General features: G+C 44.4%; 2 protein-coding genes across 2 annotated transcripts; both read right to left on the bottom strand.

Annotated features, from left to right (window-relative positions):
* Position 1: 1 nt before the first annotated feature.
* On the bottom strand, positions 2 to 12,652 carry C4H11orf16 (chromosome 4 C11orf16 homolog). The gene is made up of 7 exons (XM_020286581.2): positions 12,581 to 12,652; positions 11,986 to 12,080; positions 11,714 to 11,898; positions 7,341 to 7,494; positions 5,027 to 5,261; positions 3,759 to 4,421; positions 2 to 1,786 (listed from the first exon to the last, which is right to left on the bottom strand). Exons 3-7 carry the CDS (start codon positions 11,878 to 11,880, stop codon positions 1,590 to 1,592), a joined length of 1,416 nt encoding a protein of 471 aa, XP_020142170.2. The 5' UTR covers positions 11,881 to 11,898; positions 11,986 to 12,080; positions 12,581 to 12,652; the 3' UTR covers positions 2 to 1,589.
* Positions 12,653 to 14,874: 2,222 nt separating this feature from the next.
* ASCL3 (achaete-scute family bHLH transcription factor 3) lies at positions 14,875 to 16,097 on the bottom strand. The gene has a single exon (XM_012783940.2). The coding sequence runs from the start codon at positions 16,083 to 16,085 to the stop codon at positions 15,540 to 15,542; it is 546 nt and encodes a 181-aa protein (XP_012639394.1). The 5' UTR covers positions 16,086 to 16,097; the 3' UTR covers positions 14,875 to 15,539.
* Positions 16,098 to 20,171: the final 4,074 nt, after the last annotated feature.

Raw genomic sequence — 20,171 nt, 5'->3', positions numbered from 1 at the left:
ATTCATTTTTATTGGTATTAAGGGATAAAACAAAATGTTGCTCATGTACAACTGTAGGCTTTATGAAAAGATGCATGAGAGGCTGTGGACATGTTTGCCCAAAATAGGCTGACCACACCCTGTATCTTCTGTGGAAGAGGCATCCTCAAGCAGTCTCGCCAGGGCCCTGGCAGGGAGCCGGGGGCAGAGCTACCACACTCCTGTGCCCCTCACAACAGGTGCTGTCCTGCACTCACCTGCAGGGACTCTTGATGAGGTGAAGATGCTGCTTACACTTCTATCACCTGTGGCCTGCACTGTCTTCCTTCCATTGAAGGTGGCCTTGGCAGCCACTCTTTGTAACTCCATCGTGTTATTTTTTAATTTCCTATATGAAAAAAGTTGTCTTACACTGACTGTAATCTTACACATTAACTGCCATGTGAGTAGTATTTAACTCATGCTAGTTTTAAGCCCAGGCCTCGTGAAGCATATGTAAAACTCACATGTCTCTTTACCTTGGGAGCCTCGTGGTACACAGGCAACTCACCCTGTAGCTTGCGTGTTATGTGATGCGTGGCCCCCTGGGCAAAACCCTGCAGTTGGTTCATGAAAATCTTACTTGTTGATATTGTTACAATTAATGGTGACCATTTAATTGCATATAACTCATGGACAGAACAATAAAAAATAAATTTTTCATTAAATTAGAAAGGATTGTTTTGTTTTCAAAGTTTTTATTCTATTTTTATGATAAAACACCATGGCCCCAAGGAAAAAAATTTTTTTTCTAGTGTGGCAGTCAATGTGTTAAGGGTCAAAGTCACTGATTTTAAGGCCAGGCTTGGTGGCTCATGTCTGTAATCCTAGCACTTTGGGAGACTGAGAATCGCTTGAGGCCAGGAATTCAAGACTAGCCTGAGCAAAAGTGAGACCCCTATCTCTACAAAAAATAGAAAAATTAGCGGAGCATGGTGGCACACATCTGGAGTCTCAGCTACTAGGGAGGCTGAGGCAGGACAATCACTTGAGCCCAGGAGTTTGACGTTGCAGTGAGCTATGATGACACCACTGCATTCTAGCTAGGGCAACAGAGTGAGACTCCATCTCAAAAAAAAAAAAAATCACTACTTTAAAAAAGTCATTGATGTATCTCAAACATCTCTAAGCTACCATGCCAACAGTATTGTTACATCTCCTAGTTTAGTTGCCTCCTGATTCATCTCATGTTGAATGTAACACATCTGTCTTCAGGAAAAGTGCTGGTATTTTATACGAGGAAAACAAAGTTTTAGGTACAGCTACATTAACATTTCTAGTGAGGAACACTCCTGGGTTCAGAGGGCTGAGTAAAGCAGACCCATGCCCAACTCCACAGAGCAGAGGGTCATTTAAATGGGGATCCTTACACCCCCAAGAAGCCTGTGATGAACTTAATGGGTTCTACAAGCCTTCTGAAATTATATGCAAAATTGTATGTATTTTTCTGAGAAAAGGGGACATGGGGCCATTGTCAAAGGGGATATGACCTAAAAAGGTATAAGAACCATGTAAGGAATCCTTAAGAAGCCCCTTTCTAACCACTCGGTTTTACCTAGATCCTCAGGACTTTAAGGGGAATTCTTGGCTCTCTGATGAGTCACAATACCCTGACTCAATTTTCTGTGTTCAGCTTCCTCTGGCAGAGTCTGTGGTAGCTTCATGTTGGTGGCTTTCATGGCCAGCTCCTTGGGAGTCCCCACTCCAACGGTTTGTACTCCCTCCTGTCTGTTGTCTTTCTGTTTCTGGATGTTGCAACGTCTTGTTCCTAAACCCAAAAGTCAATATGTCAAATATGCCACCATTTTGATGGGATTAGTCTTAATACAGGTAAAACTATATCAAGGATCACTAAACCACTTAAGTATCTGTGTAAGCTCCTAGCATTGTTATCTATTTTTGAAGAGAAAGTTTGTTAATCGTTTCTGGCCATTATACTTTTAGGAAAGTTTATTATCTGGTACTCACATTTGAAGTTGGGGGGAAGAAGTTATAAGATATATTTTTCAAACAGCCAGTAGGGGAAGCAAAGGTAACCAACTGCCACCAGTTGAAAGAGTGCCAAAGGAGGATCACAAGGATGAGATAATAAGCTGATGGAAAAACAAGTTTTAAGAAATTGAGCCGGGCATGGTGGCACGTGCCTACAGTCCTAGCTACTCGAGAGGCTGAGGCAAGAGGATGGGTTGAGAACAAGAGTTGGAGGCTGCAGTGAGCTGGAACTAAGGCACTGTACTCCCACCTGGGCAATAAAGCAAGATCCTGTCTCTAAAACAAAAATAGGAAGGAATACTTTTTGAGTTACTTTTAAAACTACAGACTGAGTCCTGTTTCAGTCATAAACAAGGGGAGAGCATCATGACTGCTGGCAGCGACACTCTGGCCTCCCCAGGGCTGTCAGAATGACACTGCAACCTCTCGCTGCCATAACCAGAAGTAACAAACCACAGAGGTCAGAGCATCCACACAAAAGGCTTTGTAAGAGGCAGAGCTCAAGACTGTCAAGCACCAGTACTTGACAGAGCTGATACCAAGTACTGTCAGATCAAGTACTGATATCAAGAACCGATTAAATATCAAGCATATTTGGGAGAAGCAAAGTAGCACATCTCCTTAAAAGGATACAGAATCTGAAGGGGAGAAAAGCAAAGCGCTGGTGTTTCCCACTGTCTCCAGCCCCGGCCCACACGTGGGTTTATGTGCTGCATCTTCACTTGTTAGCTGTGGTGGGCAGTACCGTGTCTGTGACAAGGGCTAGGGAGGGCCCCTTTCTCCACACCCTGTCTCAGGCATGTTCTCGATGTATTTGAGAGAACATGCCTGAGATGGGGCAAGAGTGAAATCCTCATGGGCTAAGCAATCCTCTGGCTGAGCAGCTGTGCTAGAAGTAGGGCAATGGCTTCAAACAAGGACATACAATGGGACCCAGTATGGGCAGTGCCTGGAGATGGCTAAGCCCTCAGCAGTGGTGTCCCTTAGGCTTCATGGCATCCCTGCCCCAGATACCCCTTCACTGAATGTTGAGTCAGTGAGCCCGGGGCCCAGGAATCTCATCAAGCCAGGCTCATCCAGGCTCCTCCTTCACACAAATAGCTCTGCCAGCCAACATGGGCTTCCACTCTTTCTGGGTCCCGCTGGGAATTTAGGTAGGCTGTGTGTGATGAGGCAGATAATGACAGGTTTGAGATCCCCAAACCTACCAGGGCATGCCCTGCAGTTCTCAGCTGCAGGCAGAGTAGTTTGGGGGTGGCTGCAGGCTGCTGACAATAGCCAGGAAGGAGGAACAACAGTGCCCTGGTCCTTCCACGCTGACTGACTAGGGGGCCGTCTGAGGAGCAGGGCCAGCTGACCAGCGCTGAAGGACAGTGTCTGTGCTGCTCAGGGCATCGGCTCTGATCAACACCTGCAGGCAGTTTGACTGTCCATCTAGAGAAAAATCAAGGCCTCCAAGAAAAAGGATGGGGCAAAAACGGACAGTGGCAGTGCCCTGTCAGTAGAGACTGTGACGACAGGAAAAGACAGGCATTCAACAGGGGTGCAAGGCTTAGCGCAGACCTCAGCCCATCCTTCCTCTCTTGGGCCTGAAAGGGAAACCTGCCATTTCCTCTTAGCACAGTCTCCCCTTCCACATGACCAGACTCCTAAGTGTTACTTCAATCCCAACAGAGTGGACATGTGCCTCAGATTCCTAAGGGGCCTCCGTCCCTGCCTTAGGAGACAAGCCCATGCCCTTGGTATACCTGGCTTCCCAGGGCGTGGCTCAGGCCCATTTCTCCTCCAATACCTCCACTCAGGCCGGCAGAGGCCACTCTGCCTCGGAGACGTCTCTAGAAGGATGGGGTCTGTGTTGATTGCGCTGTTCACCATCAGTCTCTGGGGAAGGCCCATCTCCAGATCATCCTCCAAATCTTCTTCTTCAGAGGAGGAGGCGGATGAGGAAGAGGAGGAGAAAGAAAGAGCCACGGGAGCAGGCACTGCTACTTCCTCCTCTTTGGGACCCTCTAGGGGCAAAAGCTGTGCCGTGGGCCTCAGCTCTGACTCTGGAAGTTCTCTGGCTGTGGCCTCTGAGGTCCTGTGTAGAGGCCACCAGGTGAGGCCAGCCGAGGGGCAGCAGCAGAGGCAGCCCTGGTGCAGCAGCTGGCAGCAGGTGTGGGGGTGGCAAGGAGGATGCAGAGACGGAGTGCCCAGAGGAAGCCCATTGGCAATGCATCCGGTGGCCGGCCCCAGCAGAGAGCAGCAAGGGGCCCTGCGGAGGGGACTGGGGTGCTCCCTGGTGAAAGGCTTGCGCAGCCTCTCCACAGCCTTCTTCCAGATGGCGGGGGTCACCCGCTGGACCTCACCTAGAGGCACTTTAGCTGTTCTGCCATTCCAGAAGTGAACAGTGATTTCTTCTTCCTTTGATGCTATGAATTCGAAAAGGGCAACATTTTGTTGCAATTACCTCTTCCTAATTACGGGATAAAGGTCCTCCTATCCCCAAAGGCTCCCATTCCCCTCACCTGTGCCATTTTTACCACCACTTCTGGGTGGACTTGCATGAGCCTCCCTGCCCCTGGACTACAAGGTGACCTGGAGGGGCCCATTTCATGTCAAAACTGAAATGCATCCTCAGTAGAAGCCTCCTCCTGTCACTTTCTGGATTGCAATGGTGCTGACTGGCTCTACAAAAGAGGATTGTCGGGCCCTGGAGGCCTTGGTGAAGAATGGGTAGTGAGTTCCAGTGTGACCGCAGGGGGACCCCACCACACCATGGTATGCTAACCAATGTAGACATAGGAGTTTTAGGCCATTTTCCCTGATCCAAAAAAAAAGGCATTTTTTAATCTGAAAGATATGATTTGTATATCTGTTGCTGCTCCAGGATTAAACAGCAGGTAAGGGGACAGGGATTCTTTCTGTAATGCCTCCAAGCCCCCTAGGCTGTGGAGACACCCGTTGTTCTCTCCTCTGGCTTGGTCACCAGCCTGGCTCCTCCTGGGGACTGATAAGTCAGAGCAGCTTTCCTTACCTCTCTGGGGGTCTCCTGCCTCCAAGCCCAAGACAACAGTGCCAGGGCCATATCGCTGTCGGTCTGGCTCCCAGGGCGCTAGCACCTTGTCCCCCAGGTGCAGTACATATCCCACAGATGGTGAGAGCCGAATGACGTCTTCTTCTAAGACCACACTCTGTTGGCGAGCTGGCCCCTCTGTGCCTGTGACTAGTGGAGCCTTGTATTCCACAAGCAGGGTCCCCTGTCTCTCCAGCTGGCGGGGGAGAAAACACTCAGAATAAGCACAACAGAGAGCACCCGAGTTCCCTATGACGCCCCAGAACCAGGCCCCGGGGCTTCCTTATAGTGAGGGCCACCGACTAAAGAAGGAACAGGTGCTGCTTGGAGCCAATTACAGCAAGACAGGCTGAGTTGCAGGTGCTCTTCCTCCACCTCTCCTTGTCATGGGCAACTCTTGATTACTTCCAGCCTTTCCCTTTTAATTCTCTTCCTTTTCCTGCTTTTCTTCCCTCCTATCAAGTTTTTGGCCTGCAATTCCCAGGAGTAACCTCTCTGGCTCTTCCCGCAATGCACTCCCTTCCTCTCAACACCACAGTACATGTTGTTCCTGTGTCCAAGATGAACTAGGGATGGTTTCTCATACATCTCTGCGGCCCATATGGGCAAGGAGTGGTTGTGGCCATAGGGCAGCCCTCATCGCCACCCTTAGGGTCAATAAGGAAAGGCTTAGCCGAGCAAATGAATAACATCAAAGAGAGGGCAGGAGAAGTGCTTAAGCCAATTAAATGTACAAGTACAAGCTGTTTTGAATACTCAGTATGAAGAGAAATGAAGTCTGGTAACAAATTATTTTCATCAAATCACTAGACAGAACCCATACTTGAGCAGAACTCTGCTAACACTTAATTTTGAATTCCATAGTATTTACTTGAAAATAATAAAACGGCTTTTGATGGAAATTCTGTAATTCACAGTTTTTCAGAATTCCTATTAGTCTTCCTTTCACAGATCCATATGCACAAAATCTGACTCTGAAAAGAAGAGAAAAATCTCCAAAAAGTAAGTAGCTACTGAAGTGAAGCCCAGGCATGGCTAGCAGCATGCCAGGAAAGAGCTTCTGTGTACACCTGCACACGTGTGCTTGTAGGCAAACGCCGTGTACGCCTGCATGCGTGTGTATGTAGTCAAACACTGTACACCAGCATGCGTGTGCATGTAGGCAAACATGTTCTGTTCCTCTTTCCCTTAGGCTGGTGTCCATGGTTCAACACACTGAACTTTCCTGAAGAAAGTACTTTTTTTTGTTTGTTTGTTTTTTGAGACAGAGTCTCACTTTGTTGCCCAGGCTAGAGTGAGTGCCGTGGCGTCAGCCTGGCTCACAGCAACCTCAAACTCCTGGGCTCAAGCGATTCTCCTGCCTCAGCCTCCTGAGTAGCTGGGACTACAGGCATGCGCCACCATGCCTGGCTAATTTTTTCTCTATATATTAGTTGGCCAATTAATTTCTTTCTATTTATAGTAGAGACGGGGTCTCGCTCTTGCTCAGGTTGGTTTTGAACTCCTGAGCTCAAACCATCTGCCCGCCTCGGCCTCCCAGAGAGCTAGGATTACAGGCGTGAGCCACTGCGCCCGGCCAGAAAGTACTTTTAATGTAAATTTTCTTCTCTGTTATGGATAGAATGATGTCCCCACCCTCCCTATACCCCCGCATTCTTGTGTTGAAGCCTTAGCCCCCCTGTACCTCAGAATATGACCTTATTTGGGAATAGGGTCATGGAATTGCATGGATGGAATTAGTTAAGATGAGGTCAATTAATTGCAGATGGAATTAGTTAAGATGAGGTCATGAGTATAGCAGGTCCCTAATCCAATATGACTGATGTCCTTATAAAAGGGGGAAATTTGGACAAGCACACACTCAGGAAGGATGCTCTGTGAAGCTGAAGGCAGAAATCAGGGTGGTACTTCTATAAGCCAAGGAACACGGAATGCCAGCAAACCACCAGATGCTGGGAGAGGGGCATGGGACAGATTCTTCCTCACAGCCCTCAGAAAGAACCAACCCTGCCAATACCTGGACTTCTGGCTTCCAGAAATATGAGACAATAAATTTCTGTTGTTAAAGCCACTCAGCTTGTGGCATCTTATTATGCAGCCCCAGCAAACTAATATACTCACTGATATTACAGATTTGCTTCTACAATGTAGCCATGGAAGATCTGTGCTTACTCACAAAACCAAACTTCTGGACATGCATAGCTAAGGCACAGCAGGTATGACGGGACCCGCCCAGAAGAGCAGGCCAGGGAGACGCTGGGGGTCAGGGACTTGCCTCTGGAGCGGCCTTTATCTGAGCCGGGTAATAACAGCCGTCTGGTTCCCTTCTTGCCAGGACCCGTGTGTCAGCATCTCCAGCTCTTCCCAGCCAGCCAGGCCCCTGCCACGCTGGGTCAGCACAGTGGAGACACGGGTGATAAGAGGCACACCTGGAGAAAAGCAAACAGAATTAGGGAACACCAAGCCCTAAAAACAACAAGAAACACATTTCAGATCCTCAAAGGCGGTTTTTGTAGTTTTTGTTTTGGCTAGAAAAGTTTACCCGCGGTTGCCATGGCTGAGAGAGATGAAGGAGCAGGATTCGCAACGGTGGATGAATTCCCTGTTTGCATTATAGGGTTGGAGTTGACTTGTCCTTATGTGAACGGGAGTCAAAAAGCCTTGAGAACTTCGAACTAAGCAGTAGCTTCTTCCTCGACACGGACATGGCACAGGAGAAAATGGAACTAGGTTTGGAGCTGCTTCCAAGTTCCACCACCACAGACTGCAACATCCTGAGATGATCCAACAGCGTCCCTTTGATCAATGGACTTAGGCTCTGTAGGAATCTCCCTTGTTCCTGATGTCCAGAGATCCCACCCTCAGCCTGGGCGGGAGTGGGACGGGCTGACCTGAGGGAGAGCAAACACCCACCCTGAGGTTGACACACATCTGAACTTGAACGCCTGAACGTCCTCTCCTGACAGTCCACAAGGACCTGAAAGCAGCAACCAGTTGGTGTGGAGCACGACCTTTTTCTAACTTTACTCCATCTCTTACCCATTCCTTTGAAGAAACTGAGCATCCTCCCCCTCTTGCCTCCAGATCTTATGCCATGACTTTAATTTTTGTCTATTCTCTCAACTCTTTTGTCACCTCTGACCTTCACCTCCAGCAAACTCAAGACATACATGGTTGTCAAGCAAATAAGTTTAAGCTGGTTTCACACCTAGTTTTTACTTGAGCAGAAAGTTTAGGTACCACAGAAGCTTGATCTCCTAAATTATACATTCTCAATGGGTGATATTTCCCCCAAGGTGGTAGGGGGAGAAAATTGGTTCTTGGGGGAGGTGTGGAAAATGTTTAACTCTTTTTATCTATAAAGCACAGATATATATACAGTACACATAAACAGATGTACAGTATATCTGTGGTGTTAAAATTTTGTGAAGGGGCAGCAATTAGGAGGAAAATGTCTAAAAAGGCTCCATAGAGAACCAATAACAGAAAAAGGATTTAGAAACATTGCACTAAAATACTAACTGTATTTCCTACACCTATCTGAAAGTCTGGCATTACTAAATTTTATTATTTCTTTTTTAAATTTTTTTTAATTTTAAGTTATGGGTACATAATAGTTGCATATCTTTATAGGGTACATGTGATGTTTTGATACAGGCATACAATGTGAATTAAATAAGGGTAATTCAGGTATCCAAAGCCTTATTATATCTTAAGTTGGAATTTTAAGAGGAGATCTTGAATCTATATCATAAAGTTTTCTAGATATTGTAAAAATGTCTGAAAAATTCATTCACTACATATGTTAACTTTGCTCCTCACCTTTTGTGGCATCATCCTAATTGATAGTTGTAATTCACATCATAGAATGTTAGAAAGGAAGCCAGAGAACAGATCTACCTTCCTTGTTTAACATATGAGGAAACCGAGGCCCATAAATCTTCAAAATGACATGATTAGTGGCAGAGCCAGCACTAGGACCCTGTGTCTCCTGATTATCCTAAACTAATATTCTGTCCACCCCTAATCAATATCTAAGCTGATAAATTCTTAAACAAATGCAGCCTTTGGATCACTTGAGATAGGAGAGAATATATTGTCACAAAGTGAAAAGCAAATTAACCAAAAAAAAATATACATTACCTTTTTAAACTAGGCAGGTAGAAAGATAAAGGTGGGGGACGCTGCATGTTGTGCTGAGAAAAATAACATTTTATAAACTTGGGATTTTGCTGTAATCCTCTTGTGAGAATAAAGGAACTGTTATGGGACCTACTCTTCTGGTAGAAGAGAGAGGTGAGGAGAATGTTGGTTTTATTGGAAGGCATTATGAAAAGAAGAAACAGGTTGAAAATACAAGGGGATGGACCAGGCCCCCTTTCCTAATCCCCCAAGTCCTAGAAGCAAAGAGATCTCAGTTATCCCTTCATATCTTGCTTTATTCTGCAAAAGATTTGAGGTTTTGTTTTTGTTTTGTTTTGTTCTTAATCATATTAGGACATAGTTATAGTGTTGAATTCCATAGCTTAAGATCCTGATACATGAAGTAAAATTTGTACAGAAAGGTGTTACTAACATATTTATCTAGTAGGAGTTAAAGATATAGAAACTATAAAGTGGACCAAGTCTGGGGACTCTGGTCCATCAAAAAGAAGTAACATAGGAGTAATATTTGACATGCCTAGGTCAGGGAACTTGCCCAAATGATCCAAGGGCATATTTTGTGCTGTCATAGCGAGTTTAGGATGTAGTTGGAGAAGTTATTCTCAAGCAAGACAAATTTAGAATAGGATTACACTGAGCCTTAGTTGAATTCATTTTCACCTGTGCATATATACATAGAGAGCTCACTCTTCTCACTTTTACTTCCTTGGGCCTAAAATACTTCTTGTCCTGCCTCTTTCTAAACTATACCTGGCAGCAAAGCATTCTATTGACAGCTTGGTAAATATTGTTGTGCCTCTTTCAAGTAATTTTCTAATTTTGCTTGATGTTTCTTGTATATAAAGATTCCCCCTCTTGCACCAGCATTTGCAGAATTAAATTCCTTAAACTTATTCCTTAAATGTTAACTCTTGAATACAATATTACTGTTTTAAAGAAGTTCCTGGACTGTTTTGTATAGATCTTGTATTGATAAAAGTACCAATGTCAAAAAAAAAAGAGGCCGGGCGTGGTGGCTCACGCCTGTAATCCTAGCACTTTGGGAGGCCTAGGCGGGCGGATGGCTCAAGGTCAAGAGTTCGAAACCAGCCTGAGCGAGACCCCGTCTCTACCAAAAATAGAAATAAATTAATTGACCAGCTAAAAATATATATACAAAAAATTAGCCGGGCATGGTGAAGCATGCCTGTAGTCCCAGCTACTCGGGAGGCTGAGGCAGTAGGACAGCTGAGCCCCGGAGATTGAGGTTGCTGTGAGCCAGGCTGACGCCACGGCACTCACTCTAGCCTGGGCAACAAAGTGAGACTCTGTCTCAAAAAAAAAAAAAAAAAAAAAAGAAAGAAACACATTTCACAGATCTGAAGTGCACCACAGCATGTGTATGACACACAAGGGTATGTGGAACAGAAATCCACGTGGAAGTGGCAATCTATGGCTTCTGGTAAGATAAGGGAAACTTTTGGGAGGAGCAGAAGGAGCATATAGTGTCAGGCACCATCATTTATGCATTGAGAATTGTTTCCAGGTGACTAAAATGTAATTAGCTGTGATGTATCCAAGTTAATTAATGCTTGTCCTGAGACTAGACAACAGAACAGGAAAGACTGCCAGGAAGGTAAATGCTAGGGTGGTGTGTGGGATTAAGGGATGGCATTGCCAAAGGAGCAGAACAGTAAGGCCACTTGGCACTGTGGGGTCAGAGGGATGAGCAAGTTTTTCAGCAGGGATAGCACAGAGGAGCTGACTGAGGAATCGCAGGACAGTAGAAGAAGCTAGTTCTGGAAAAGTTTGTGGGCAGGGCCAGTTGGCCTAGGGGAGTTGTTGAGTCAGGGTTTCGGTTTTTGAAGAAGCTGTTAACTTCATGGGCAAGGCTGAATACAAAGATGCTTAACCACCATGATCCATGTAGATGAATCAAGAAAGGGAACAATTAAAGACCATTCCAGCAGGCACGACCCTAACCTGGGCAGACTGAGTTGAGAGGCATGGACAGGAGTCACTGGAACTGCACAGTTCCTATGCGCCTTAGGCTGAGGCTCCTTGGCCCTCCTGCATTCACACTCTAGACAGCTGACAACTGAGGGATACTGAGGAGGTACCTGGAGATCCCGTCTTAGTTGTTGGTTACAGAAACTAATTTCTCACATGGTGCCAGTGCAAGTCTCATAGCTGATGGTAAAATGAGATAGAAACTTTGTAACTGGTCATCCCTGACTGCTTCCTCTTACTCATGCCAACTGTGACATCCGTGATTCTGCTACAAGGTGGGAAAAAAAGCTAGGTCAGCCCTGAGGGTCACTGAGGGCACAGTTTAGGCTACAGTAATACACTTATACCCCATGCAAGTCACAGGCCAAACAGTTGAGAATCATTTTAGCCTTTCCAGGAAACAAGGCCTCTCCATCATGGTACACCTCCAAGAGCCAGGAACAAAGGAAGAAAAAGTGGGCATCCCACTTCCTCCAAAGAGACAGAGACTGGTACCTTGTAAGAGGCTCGTGCCTGGTGAGCCAGGGCGCTCGAAGGGCAAAGGGGCAGGTGAAGGAGAGGTCCCAGAGTGGAGCAGCATGGTCCCAGCCAGACGCCTTCAGAGTTGTGGCCACGCTGCAGTATTTGGGCAAAGGCATCCCAAGCCCGGTGGAGGATTCCATGGCCTTCTGAGGAACCACCTGAGAACAAGCACCACCATTACCCAAGCTGCAGCCCACAGCCAGCAGGGGGAGCCTGGGTGGGGCAGGACCCAGCTCTGCGCTTACCTGCCTCTTTAGGGACAGCTGCACCCACGCAGGGCGCCACTGGCTCCCACAGACGCTCAGTTTCTTCTTCAAATCACTTGCCTCAGGGACTCCAGCTCAGGAAATAAGGGGGGGGTTGTGAAAAAGCAAGAGCAGTGATTTTAGAGAGACCAGCTTTAAATCCTTCTTCACAGCCTGCTGGCTGCGTGCACACTTAACCTCTGCGCTGCAGTTACCGCTCAGGAGATAATATATGGAAAGCATCTGGCACATAAGTGGCCCAATATATATGTTAGTTTTTTTTCTCTTTCCTTCTCCCCGGTGGCATTGCCAAAGAGGCTAACATTCTCCTCTCTGAAGATAAAATCACTTTTCCCTTTGATGACAAACTGACCCCTAACCAAAGCCACATACTCCTCTTCTAACCTGGTCATCTATGTGACTAATTCTGGCCCCAGATGAGCTGAGATCTCAGGGCTATCATCTCCGTAGGCCTATTCAGAGGCAACAGCTGCCACCCAGGGCCCAAGATCAAACTCTACTGCCCCAACCCACCAGAGCCCTGTTAGGGTCTGCCCCTGCCCAAGTCCACAGGTGTGACCCCAAAAGGACTTACCCACAGCCCCAAATTCCCGGCCTCCACCTCAGACTTAGGTCTCTTCTGACAGTTGGGGCTCAGGGGCTTAGCCCAACTGATTCTTGGTTGCCAAGCAGGTTGCCAGGGACGCGGGAACTCTATGGCTAGTGAGCGCACTGAGCATGTGCAGAGAGGTGGCAGAAAGTCTTGGGAGGCCTGGTGGGGGAAGGCAGGGAGGGAGTAGAGAGGGAGGAGGGAGAGGGGAGAGAAAGGCCCAGGTAACCACAATTCCCCCAAGCTCAGGCTGCCAGAAGAGTCAGCCTAGGTGGGAAGCCCTCTTGGATCCCAGGGGAGCCCTGTAAGGGAGGGAGCTGAGCCCTACACAGACTGGGGCTGTTAACCTGCCTGCACCCTGTGCAGACATGAGTATGCGTGGGGGAGCCAGGATGCGTGGGGGAGCCACTGACAGGCCTGGGTCTCCAAGATAGAATTTGTCTATAGTTTAAATAACCAAAGCTGTGGGCATATTTGTCTGTAACAGACAGGACTCTACTGAGAAGAAGAGGTGTTCTGACCATTTGGAGGGAGGAGGATTGGACACTGGTGACCAAAGGAACAGAAGCCTAGATTCTGCTCTTATTGAAATACTCATAGGAGGAGGCTAGTGTTTTTGAGGCTTCTAACAGTCATGGTGTAGTGGTTGTGTGCCTGGTAGTGTGTTCAGTGGCAAATAGCAGAAAAGTATGCAGGCACTTTTGTGGGTGTCCCCCTACATCCACCCCTCCCTTTCACCAGTTCCTGTCTCTGTTTGCATAGCCATGTGGATAGAGAGGCTAATGTACCCAGCTCCAGGAGCGGAACGTGTGTCAATCTGCCCATGCCATCTCCCTGGCCACAGGGATTGGTTAGGCAGGGGCATGTTCCTGAGCCTCTCCAATCAGAACCAATCTCCTTTTTGTTGGGAATCCTGAGATATAGACTTTCTCTTTCTCCCTATGTGCATAAATAAGAAAGCATATAGTTCTGAGAGCTTTGGACAACCTTTTTGGAACACTGAAGCTATTCCCAGGGACAGAGAAGATATACCTAAAGAAAATGGGTTATTGGGGACAGTATTGAGTCCTGTCCAACTACTACTATATGCCCTACTACTATATGCACTAATTTATATGAGCCAAAACATTCCCTTTATTGATTATGCCAATTTGGATTGAGTTTTCTCTGACTTGCAACCAAAAGCATCCTAACTGATGGTTGCCCTCACAGAGGATAGCTTTGTAGTCAGGAGAATTACTGTTGCCCAGGACCAAATATCTAAATGCCAAATTACTTGGCACATAAAGTTAGAGTCTAAGAAAGTCCAGTGAAGTCTCTGGCAGTGAGAGAAGAATTCCTGAATAAGGCAGTGGGATTTCAATGGTGGAGGGGAAAATGAGAACATTCCAGTTTGAGTAGGAAGCAAGAGTAAAGAGAGAAGGTGCATTTGCAAGACTGATTTTCTTTTTGAGAGGAATGGGTGTCCTGGGAAAAGTAAGGTGTGAATATTTGGGATAGGGACAGATCGTAGGGAGCTTTAAAACCAAGCTGATAAATTTAAACAGCATGGTAGTCAAAAAGTCATCAGGCAGTTTGAGAAACAAAGTGATATGAAATGCTTTAAGAAAAAGCATCAAAGTGAAGGTGGAGCCAGTTGAGAACAGAGATCAGGAGGCCAGTGATGAGACTGTTAATAATGACCCTGATACAGGTGACAGATTGGAAGAGGAAAATGGTAACAACAAGTACTTACTGACACCTGCCTGATTCAAGGCTCTTTGCTGGGTACTAGGAATATAGGATGAATAAGACTGAGTGAATAATCTTCAAGAAGCTTGCAGTCTCCTGAAGAAGGTAGAGATGGATGTGGAACGTGTATAAAGATAACAGGATGGGAACTGCAAGAGAAATATGTACCGAAAAAAGAAAAAGGAACAAGTAACGGCTGGGGTGGGAAGTTAGGGAAGACTTCACAGAGACCTGAAAGTGCAAGTGAGTGTGACAGTGTGAGGGAGTCCACCTGGGCTTGCAGACAGGTGGGGCCTGCATAAGGGAGAAGGAGGAGCTGAAGCTAGCCATGGGGAAGAAATAGAGACGTTTGGAAGGCAGACTCCAAGATATGGGGCAGGGACTGCCCTTCCCAGGGGTCACAGAAAGACCTGGCAGCTGCAAGTTTTCTGACCTAGAGAACCTGGAGAATGTCGATGCTATGGACAAAACAAGATGATAATAATAATAGACAGTGGTTATGAGTACTTATGTGTCAGGCACTGTTAATCCTCATAATAAACACATGGGAGTTGTTGTTATTACTCTAGTTTTGTGTAGAAGAACCAAGACAGAGGAGGTAGCAGAGTTATTCTTCAAATCGAGGCAATTTGATTCCAGAGCCTGTCTTCTTACACCCTACACTAAGCTGCCTGAGGAAGTCTGTGTGCAGGAAAAAAGATGAATCTGAAATAATTTCAAATAACAAGGTTTTTAAACTATAATAGTTTTGCTTTAGCCCTGAGACACTTTCCCATCATGATTTCTTATCAACCCCCAAAAGATAAAAATCACCAAACTTTGACAAATTAAGGGAGGTTCATTGTGACTGCTTAGCAGGAAATCTCTGCAAAGTGCAGGACAAGCATTGAGTAGTCATTACTTGTACTTCACATGGTTTTGTGAGAGCGTCTCCAACTGAGACCCAGGCAAGTGTGAGAGGGCAGGGTGAGAGGTACAGAGAGCCCTGGGGACTCCTGCACCCCTAGAGTTCTTGAAAGAAATGAGCAAAGTGTCTACACAATTCACAGAAAATAATGTTTAGTACCTCTGAGACCCAGGTAAGAAAAATCCAGCACAGATTTGAGCTATTTTCTCCCTACACAGAAATTACATTTAGGAAAAACTACTGAATGATGCTGTAAGAGACCCCACTTTGTATAATTAAAATTTGTTTCCGTTTTGAAATACTGACTCAAATGATTCTAAAAATACGGTCAGGGTGGTGGCTGGTGGTTGCCATTATGGAGGAACCTTTTCCAGGGTTATTCTCGGTCTCAGCTTTATCAGGGTACAGAAGAGACTGCAGGTAGTTGATGTACTTGATTGCAGCTCTAAGGGTTTCCACTTTGCTGAGTCGTTTCTCCAAATACTCCTCTGGCAGATGATGTCGGAGCTGGGCATAGCCTTCGTTGACACACTTTACCCGCTGCCTTTCCCGCTCGTTCCTTTTCCGGATAAAGGCCGGCCCATAGGAGTATTCACACCTTCTGTAATTTGGATAAGGTATTGGGAAAGAGATGGGGCAGGGTTCACCGAAATTGTCCATAATCAGGGAGTCACTGGGAAAAGGCAGCAATGGCAGCTCTTCAGAGTAAGGGGAGGGCACAGGGGCCTCCGGGTACAGGTGGAAAGTGACCATGGGGTCCAGATAGAAGGACCTGGTCAGCGGCAAGTGGGCAGGATCAGAGAAGACAGGAAGTTTGTCTTGCAGATCAGAATTGGTCCTATTGTCCATCATTTCCTCTTTAACCTGGAAACATAATCAAGTTTATTAATTTGGCTAGATAAAAAGAGAACAGATATGATCTACTTTCTTGGAGATCAATATTTTAACAGCTTTTCTGCTATGATGACTAGTTTCTGAGCTCACATGGAAAAAACTAGATGGTGTTATACTATTCTGGGTAAAGTAAGAGAGAGGATTTTTTTGATGTTGCACAGAAATAGCACTACGTAACATTTATCACCTTGTGGGAAAGTCGTGTCATTCTCCTTCAATCTCTTTCAATCCTTGTGATTACAAAGATACAGTCTAGTCTGGTGAGAATGTGTTTTCCATGCCACTAGAATGCTTTCTAATACCCCTCAGAGTGAAGCCTTCTATGAACAATAGTATCTAGCTAGAATTTATTAATAAATTTTTAACTAACTTCTATTTATTGTGAACTATACTGATTTTGCATTTGTAGTACTGATATAAAGCTCTTAAAAATAAATCTGCTTGTGTAAAAAATGTGAATTAAAGAAATATAGTTAAGTAAATAATAGTACAGGTGGAACGCTGACCTAATGAACATGAAGGTGTATGCAAATAACTGAAGTTTGGAAAACACTAAAACACCACAATATTCAAATACACGTTGGAGAAATCACAAACTAGTTAATGATCATGCAAACTCACAGTCACAGCCTTCTTAATACCTGTTATGGTAGAGGCAAAACCAAAAATAAAAATAAGAAAGGAATCATTTTTCTTAAGTATTCACTAAGAGATTCCTTCAAGTGAGAAACTTCCTTAACACATTAAAAAATCAATTTACAAATTTTTACTTAGATAGAACTGTAAATAAATTGAGTAAAGTACATCTATATTTAGTTTTTGTTGTTGTTTTTTTCATGGAACTCAAGGATAAAGTATTATAACCTAGGAGGCTCCACACCAACACCTATTTTTTATTTGCGAATAGGTCTACATCCACCTCATTTTTAAAATCACCATTACTTTTTTCCTTTGACTGTAATAATGTAGCAACAATAGATTTTACAGGGGCATTGCAGTTTAACCCGTTACCTGGGAGCATGTCCTTAGGCAAGGTTTTTTTTTTTTTTTTTTTTGAGATAGGGTCTTGCTCTCTTGCCCAGGCTAGAGTGCAGTATTGTCATCAGAGCTCACTGCAACCTCAAACTCCTAGGTTAAAGGGATCCTCCTGCTTCAGCCTCCCAAGTAGCTGGGACCACTACAACCACAATGCCTGGTTAATTTTTCTATTTTTAGTCGAGATGGGTCTCACTCTTGCTCAGGCTAATCTTGAACTCCTGAACTCAAGGGATCCTCCCACCTTGGCATCCCATAATGCTAAGATCACAGGCATGAGCCACTGTGCCCAGCCTGTATGTCCTTAAGGCAAATTTCTTAACTTCTCTGAGCTTTAGCTTTTTCCTATGTTCAGTTGAGATATTAGCTATTCTGCAGGTGGTTTTGAGGATTATGTGAAAAAAAAAAAAACATAATCAACCCTTCACATCTGTGAATTCTGCATCTGTGGATTCAACCAACTGTAGATTGAAAATATTTGAAAAATGAAAGGATGGTTGCATCTGTACTGAACATGTATAGACTTTTTTCTTGTCATTATTCCCTCAACAATACAGTATAACCACTATTTACATACCATTGTATTAGGTATCACACACAATCGAGATATGATTTAAAGTATATGGGAGGATGTGCATGAATTATATGCAAATACTACATTATTTTTTATATAAGGGACTTAAGCATCTGTGGATTTTGGTATCCAAGGAGGGTTCCAGAACCAATCCCCCATAAATACTGAGGGACAACTGTACCTATAATGCACTAGGCACAAACTCCTTTTTTCAAAGATGAGTACTTGTGTAGCATCCCTTTCTAAACTGCACCTTATAGAAAACCTGGTTTATATTTTCCTTAGCACTGGAGAATCAAAGCATTGATGCATCCAAAGCACATTTGTTGAAAGATGAAGAACACACCTAAAATGGAAAAGGAAAAGCAACTTGAAATCTAATTATGAGCCTCCATAAAAGAAGAAAATATAGCTTTCTGTTAATTTCTCAGGGGGTTGATTTTTCAACATCTTTAGGAGTGAGGGGTTATTCTCTCTGCTTGGCATATTTAAAGAAAAATAGGCAAAACAAACACACACACCACAAAACCCCAAAACAGTCTTAATGTTTATGGGCAAGATTAGATATAATATGGGCACTTGTTTCTCTACCTGAGTACAGCAAAAACTCAGCAGGCTGCAGCCTCTAAGACCAAAATTCCAGTGTGTCCCAAATCTTGTGAAAAATCTATCTAGAATGGCTTCTGACAAGATAAGGGACTATGGAAGCGGAAAGGGCAGCAGGGGAAGGGCGCTGGGGGAGGGATGGGAAGGGTTATATCGAGTCATGGTGAAACAGGCTGAAAAAGGAGCCAATGCCAGGAAAAGTGCTTCTTAGAAGTGGGGGTGGTGGTGAGATAAGTGGGATAGGTCCAATTAAAAATCAAAACAGAGAAACAGGAAATGAAAGATTCCAAATTACTCACCAAATGACCTAAAATAACTAACATAAAACAAAAATTTCTGGAAGATTAAAAACTAGCCAAGATTCTGTCAAAAAGAAAAAGTTGCTGAGAGAAACAAGTTAGGAAATTCCCAAGCCAGGAATTCTAGAGGATAAGAGATAAAGGACATGTATGGCAGAAGCTGCAAAATGATGGCAAAGGAGTTACGGAGCCTATGTTACTACATTTCTGAAAACAGCAGAGCCTTATTTTTGCCTATAGCTAACAAGCCAGATAATAACTCTAATAGGTTACCAAAAAATAAAGCAGATGTCATCAAAGCCAATTGCATAATTCTTTTGTGTATGGTTTTACCCTGAAAGATAATTTAACTACTATCTTAAATCTTGACCCAGATGAAATCTGAGTGATTTTTACATACCACAGGTAACTAATTAAAGCTTTCTAGGTTTTCACAATATTTTGTATAATTCTTGGAAAAAGAGATAGTGTCTCTGGAGACACATTGATGAGCAGCTTTTGCTGTTGAGCATTTCCAATAAGTTCACCAATCAATGTAGTAGCATATAAATAGGATCACCTTTTTTTCAAAGAAGAATATGTAACCATAAAACAATGGAGTAAGAGAGTGAAAAAAATGTGGCGATGAAAAGAATCAAGGGAGGAAACATAGTGGAGTCTGGATGTGTTTGTAGGAATTGAATACAAGTTTTTAAAAGAAAGCAACACAGATCATCAGTGCTGGGCCTCCAGGGTTCCAGTTATAGGCACGGCTAACACACACACCTATCTGGGGAAAATCTCAGGTTTCCATCTTACAGCTCTTCTGGGAAATAAATGATGAGGTCTTAGGATAAAATTCTAAAGATAAAAAAATCCTTAGGATAAAATCTCTTAGGATAAAATCCTAAGAGATTCTGGATGCTCTGCTGAGCATAAAAGCATCAAGTTTCAGAGATACAAAAAAAAATATCTAGCATATAAAAAACAAACAAGTGCACATATAACTGAATTATGAAATGTTAGAGCTGGGAGGAAGCTTAGACATCCTCTTCTCCAATCCCTCATAGGTTGTGGTAGGTTGCTAACGTTGCAAAGCTAGTAGCAGAACAGGGGCCAGAACCTAGGGGTCCTGACTTCTAAATTGGGACTCTTTCCACACCTCTAGATGATTTAATCACCAGCAAAATCTGGATCTTTCATTATAGGGCAGTAACTGACAGTTTAAGATAATGGAATAATCAGCTGCCAAAATTCATCATTTATCACCCATGCCCAGAGATTTTCTTTAAAAAACATGTTTTTATTCTCCCATTACAGGCCACTCTTGAGAATAATCTCTTACCTGAGTTTTGTCGTCAAGATGCTGTATTTTGGGCTGAGTCAGACTGAACCTGATTTATAGGTGATCATTTAGTAACAATATGCAAAGTAGCTTACAGTTAAACAGAACTGCTTAGTTCTGGTTTGGTTGTTTTTTCTACCTAATACGTAGATATGACAACACACAATCCTAAATAGAAAGGTTTGCTTACAAAACTAGGTACTTGT

The sequence above is a fragment of the Microcebus murinus genome, chromosome 4, assembly GCF_040939455.1.
Source record: "Microcebus murinus isolate Inina chromosome 4, M.murinus_Inina_mat1.0, whole genome shotgun sequence".
In the NCBI taxonomy this organism is placed as follows: domain Eukaryota; kingdom Metazoa; phylum Chordata; class Mammalia; order Primates; family Cheirogaleidae; genus Microcebus; species Microcebus murinus.
Note: the sequence above shows the minus strand (reverse complement) of the source record. Positions and strands in the feature narration are given on the sequence as shown.

Excerpts from the sequence above, each read along its gene's own strand:
- ASCL3 (XM_012783940.2), bottom strand. The coding sequence starts at position 16,085 with ATGATGGACAATAGGACCAATTCTGATCTGCAAGACAAACTTCCTGTC.
- C4H11orf16 (XM_020286581.2), bottom strand. The coding sequence starts at position 11,880 with ATGGAATCCTCCACCGGGCTTGGGATGCCTTTGCCCAAATACTGCAGC. Across the intron at positions 7,495-11,713 it reads AGGCACGAGCCTCTTACAAG|GTGTGCCTCTTATCACCCGT; the intron begins GTACCAGTCTCT and ends GCTTTTCTCCAG. Across the intron at positions 1,787-3,758 it reads GCCACGCCCTGGGAAGCCAG|GAACAAGACGTTGCAACATC; the intron begins GTATACCAAGGG and ends TTTTGGGTTTAG.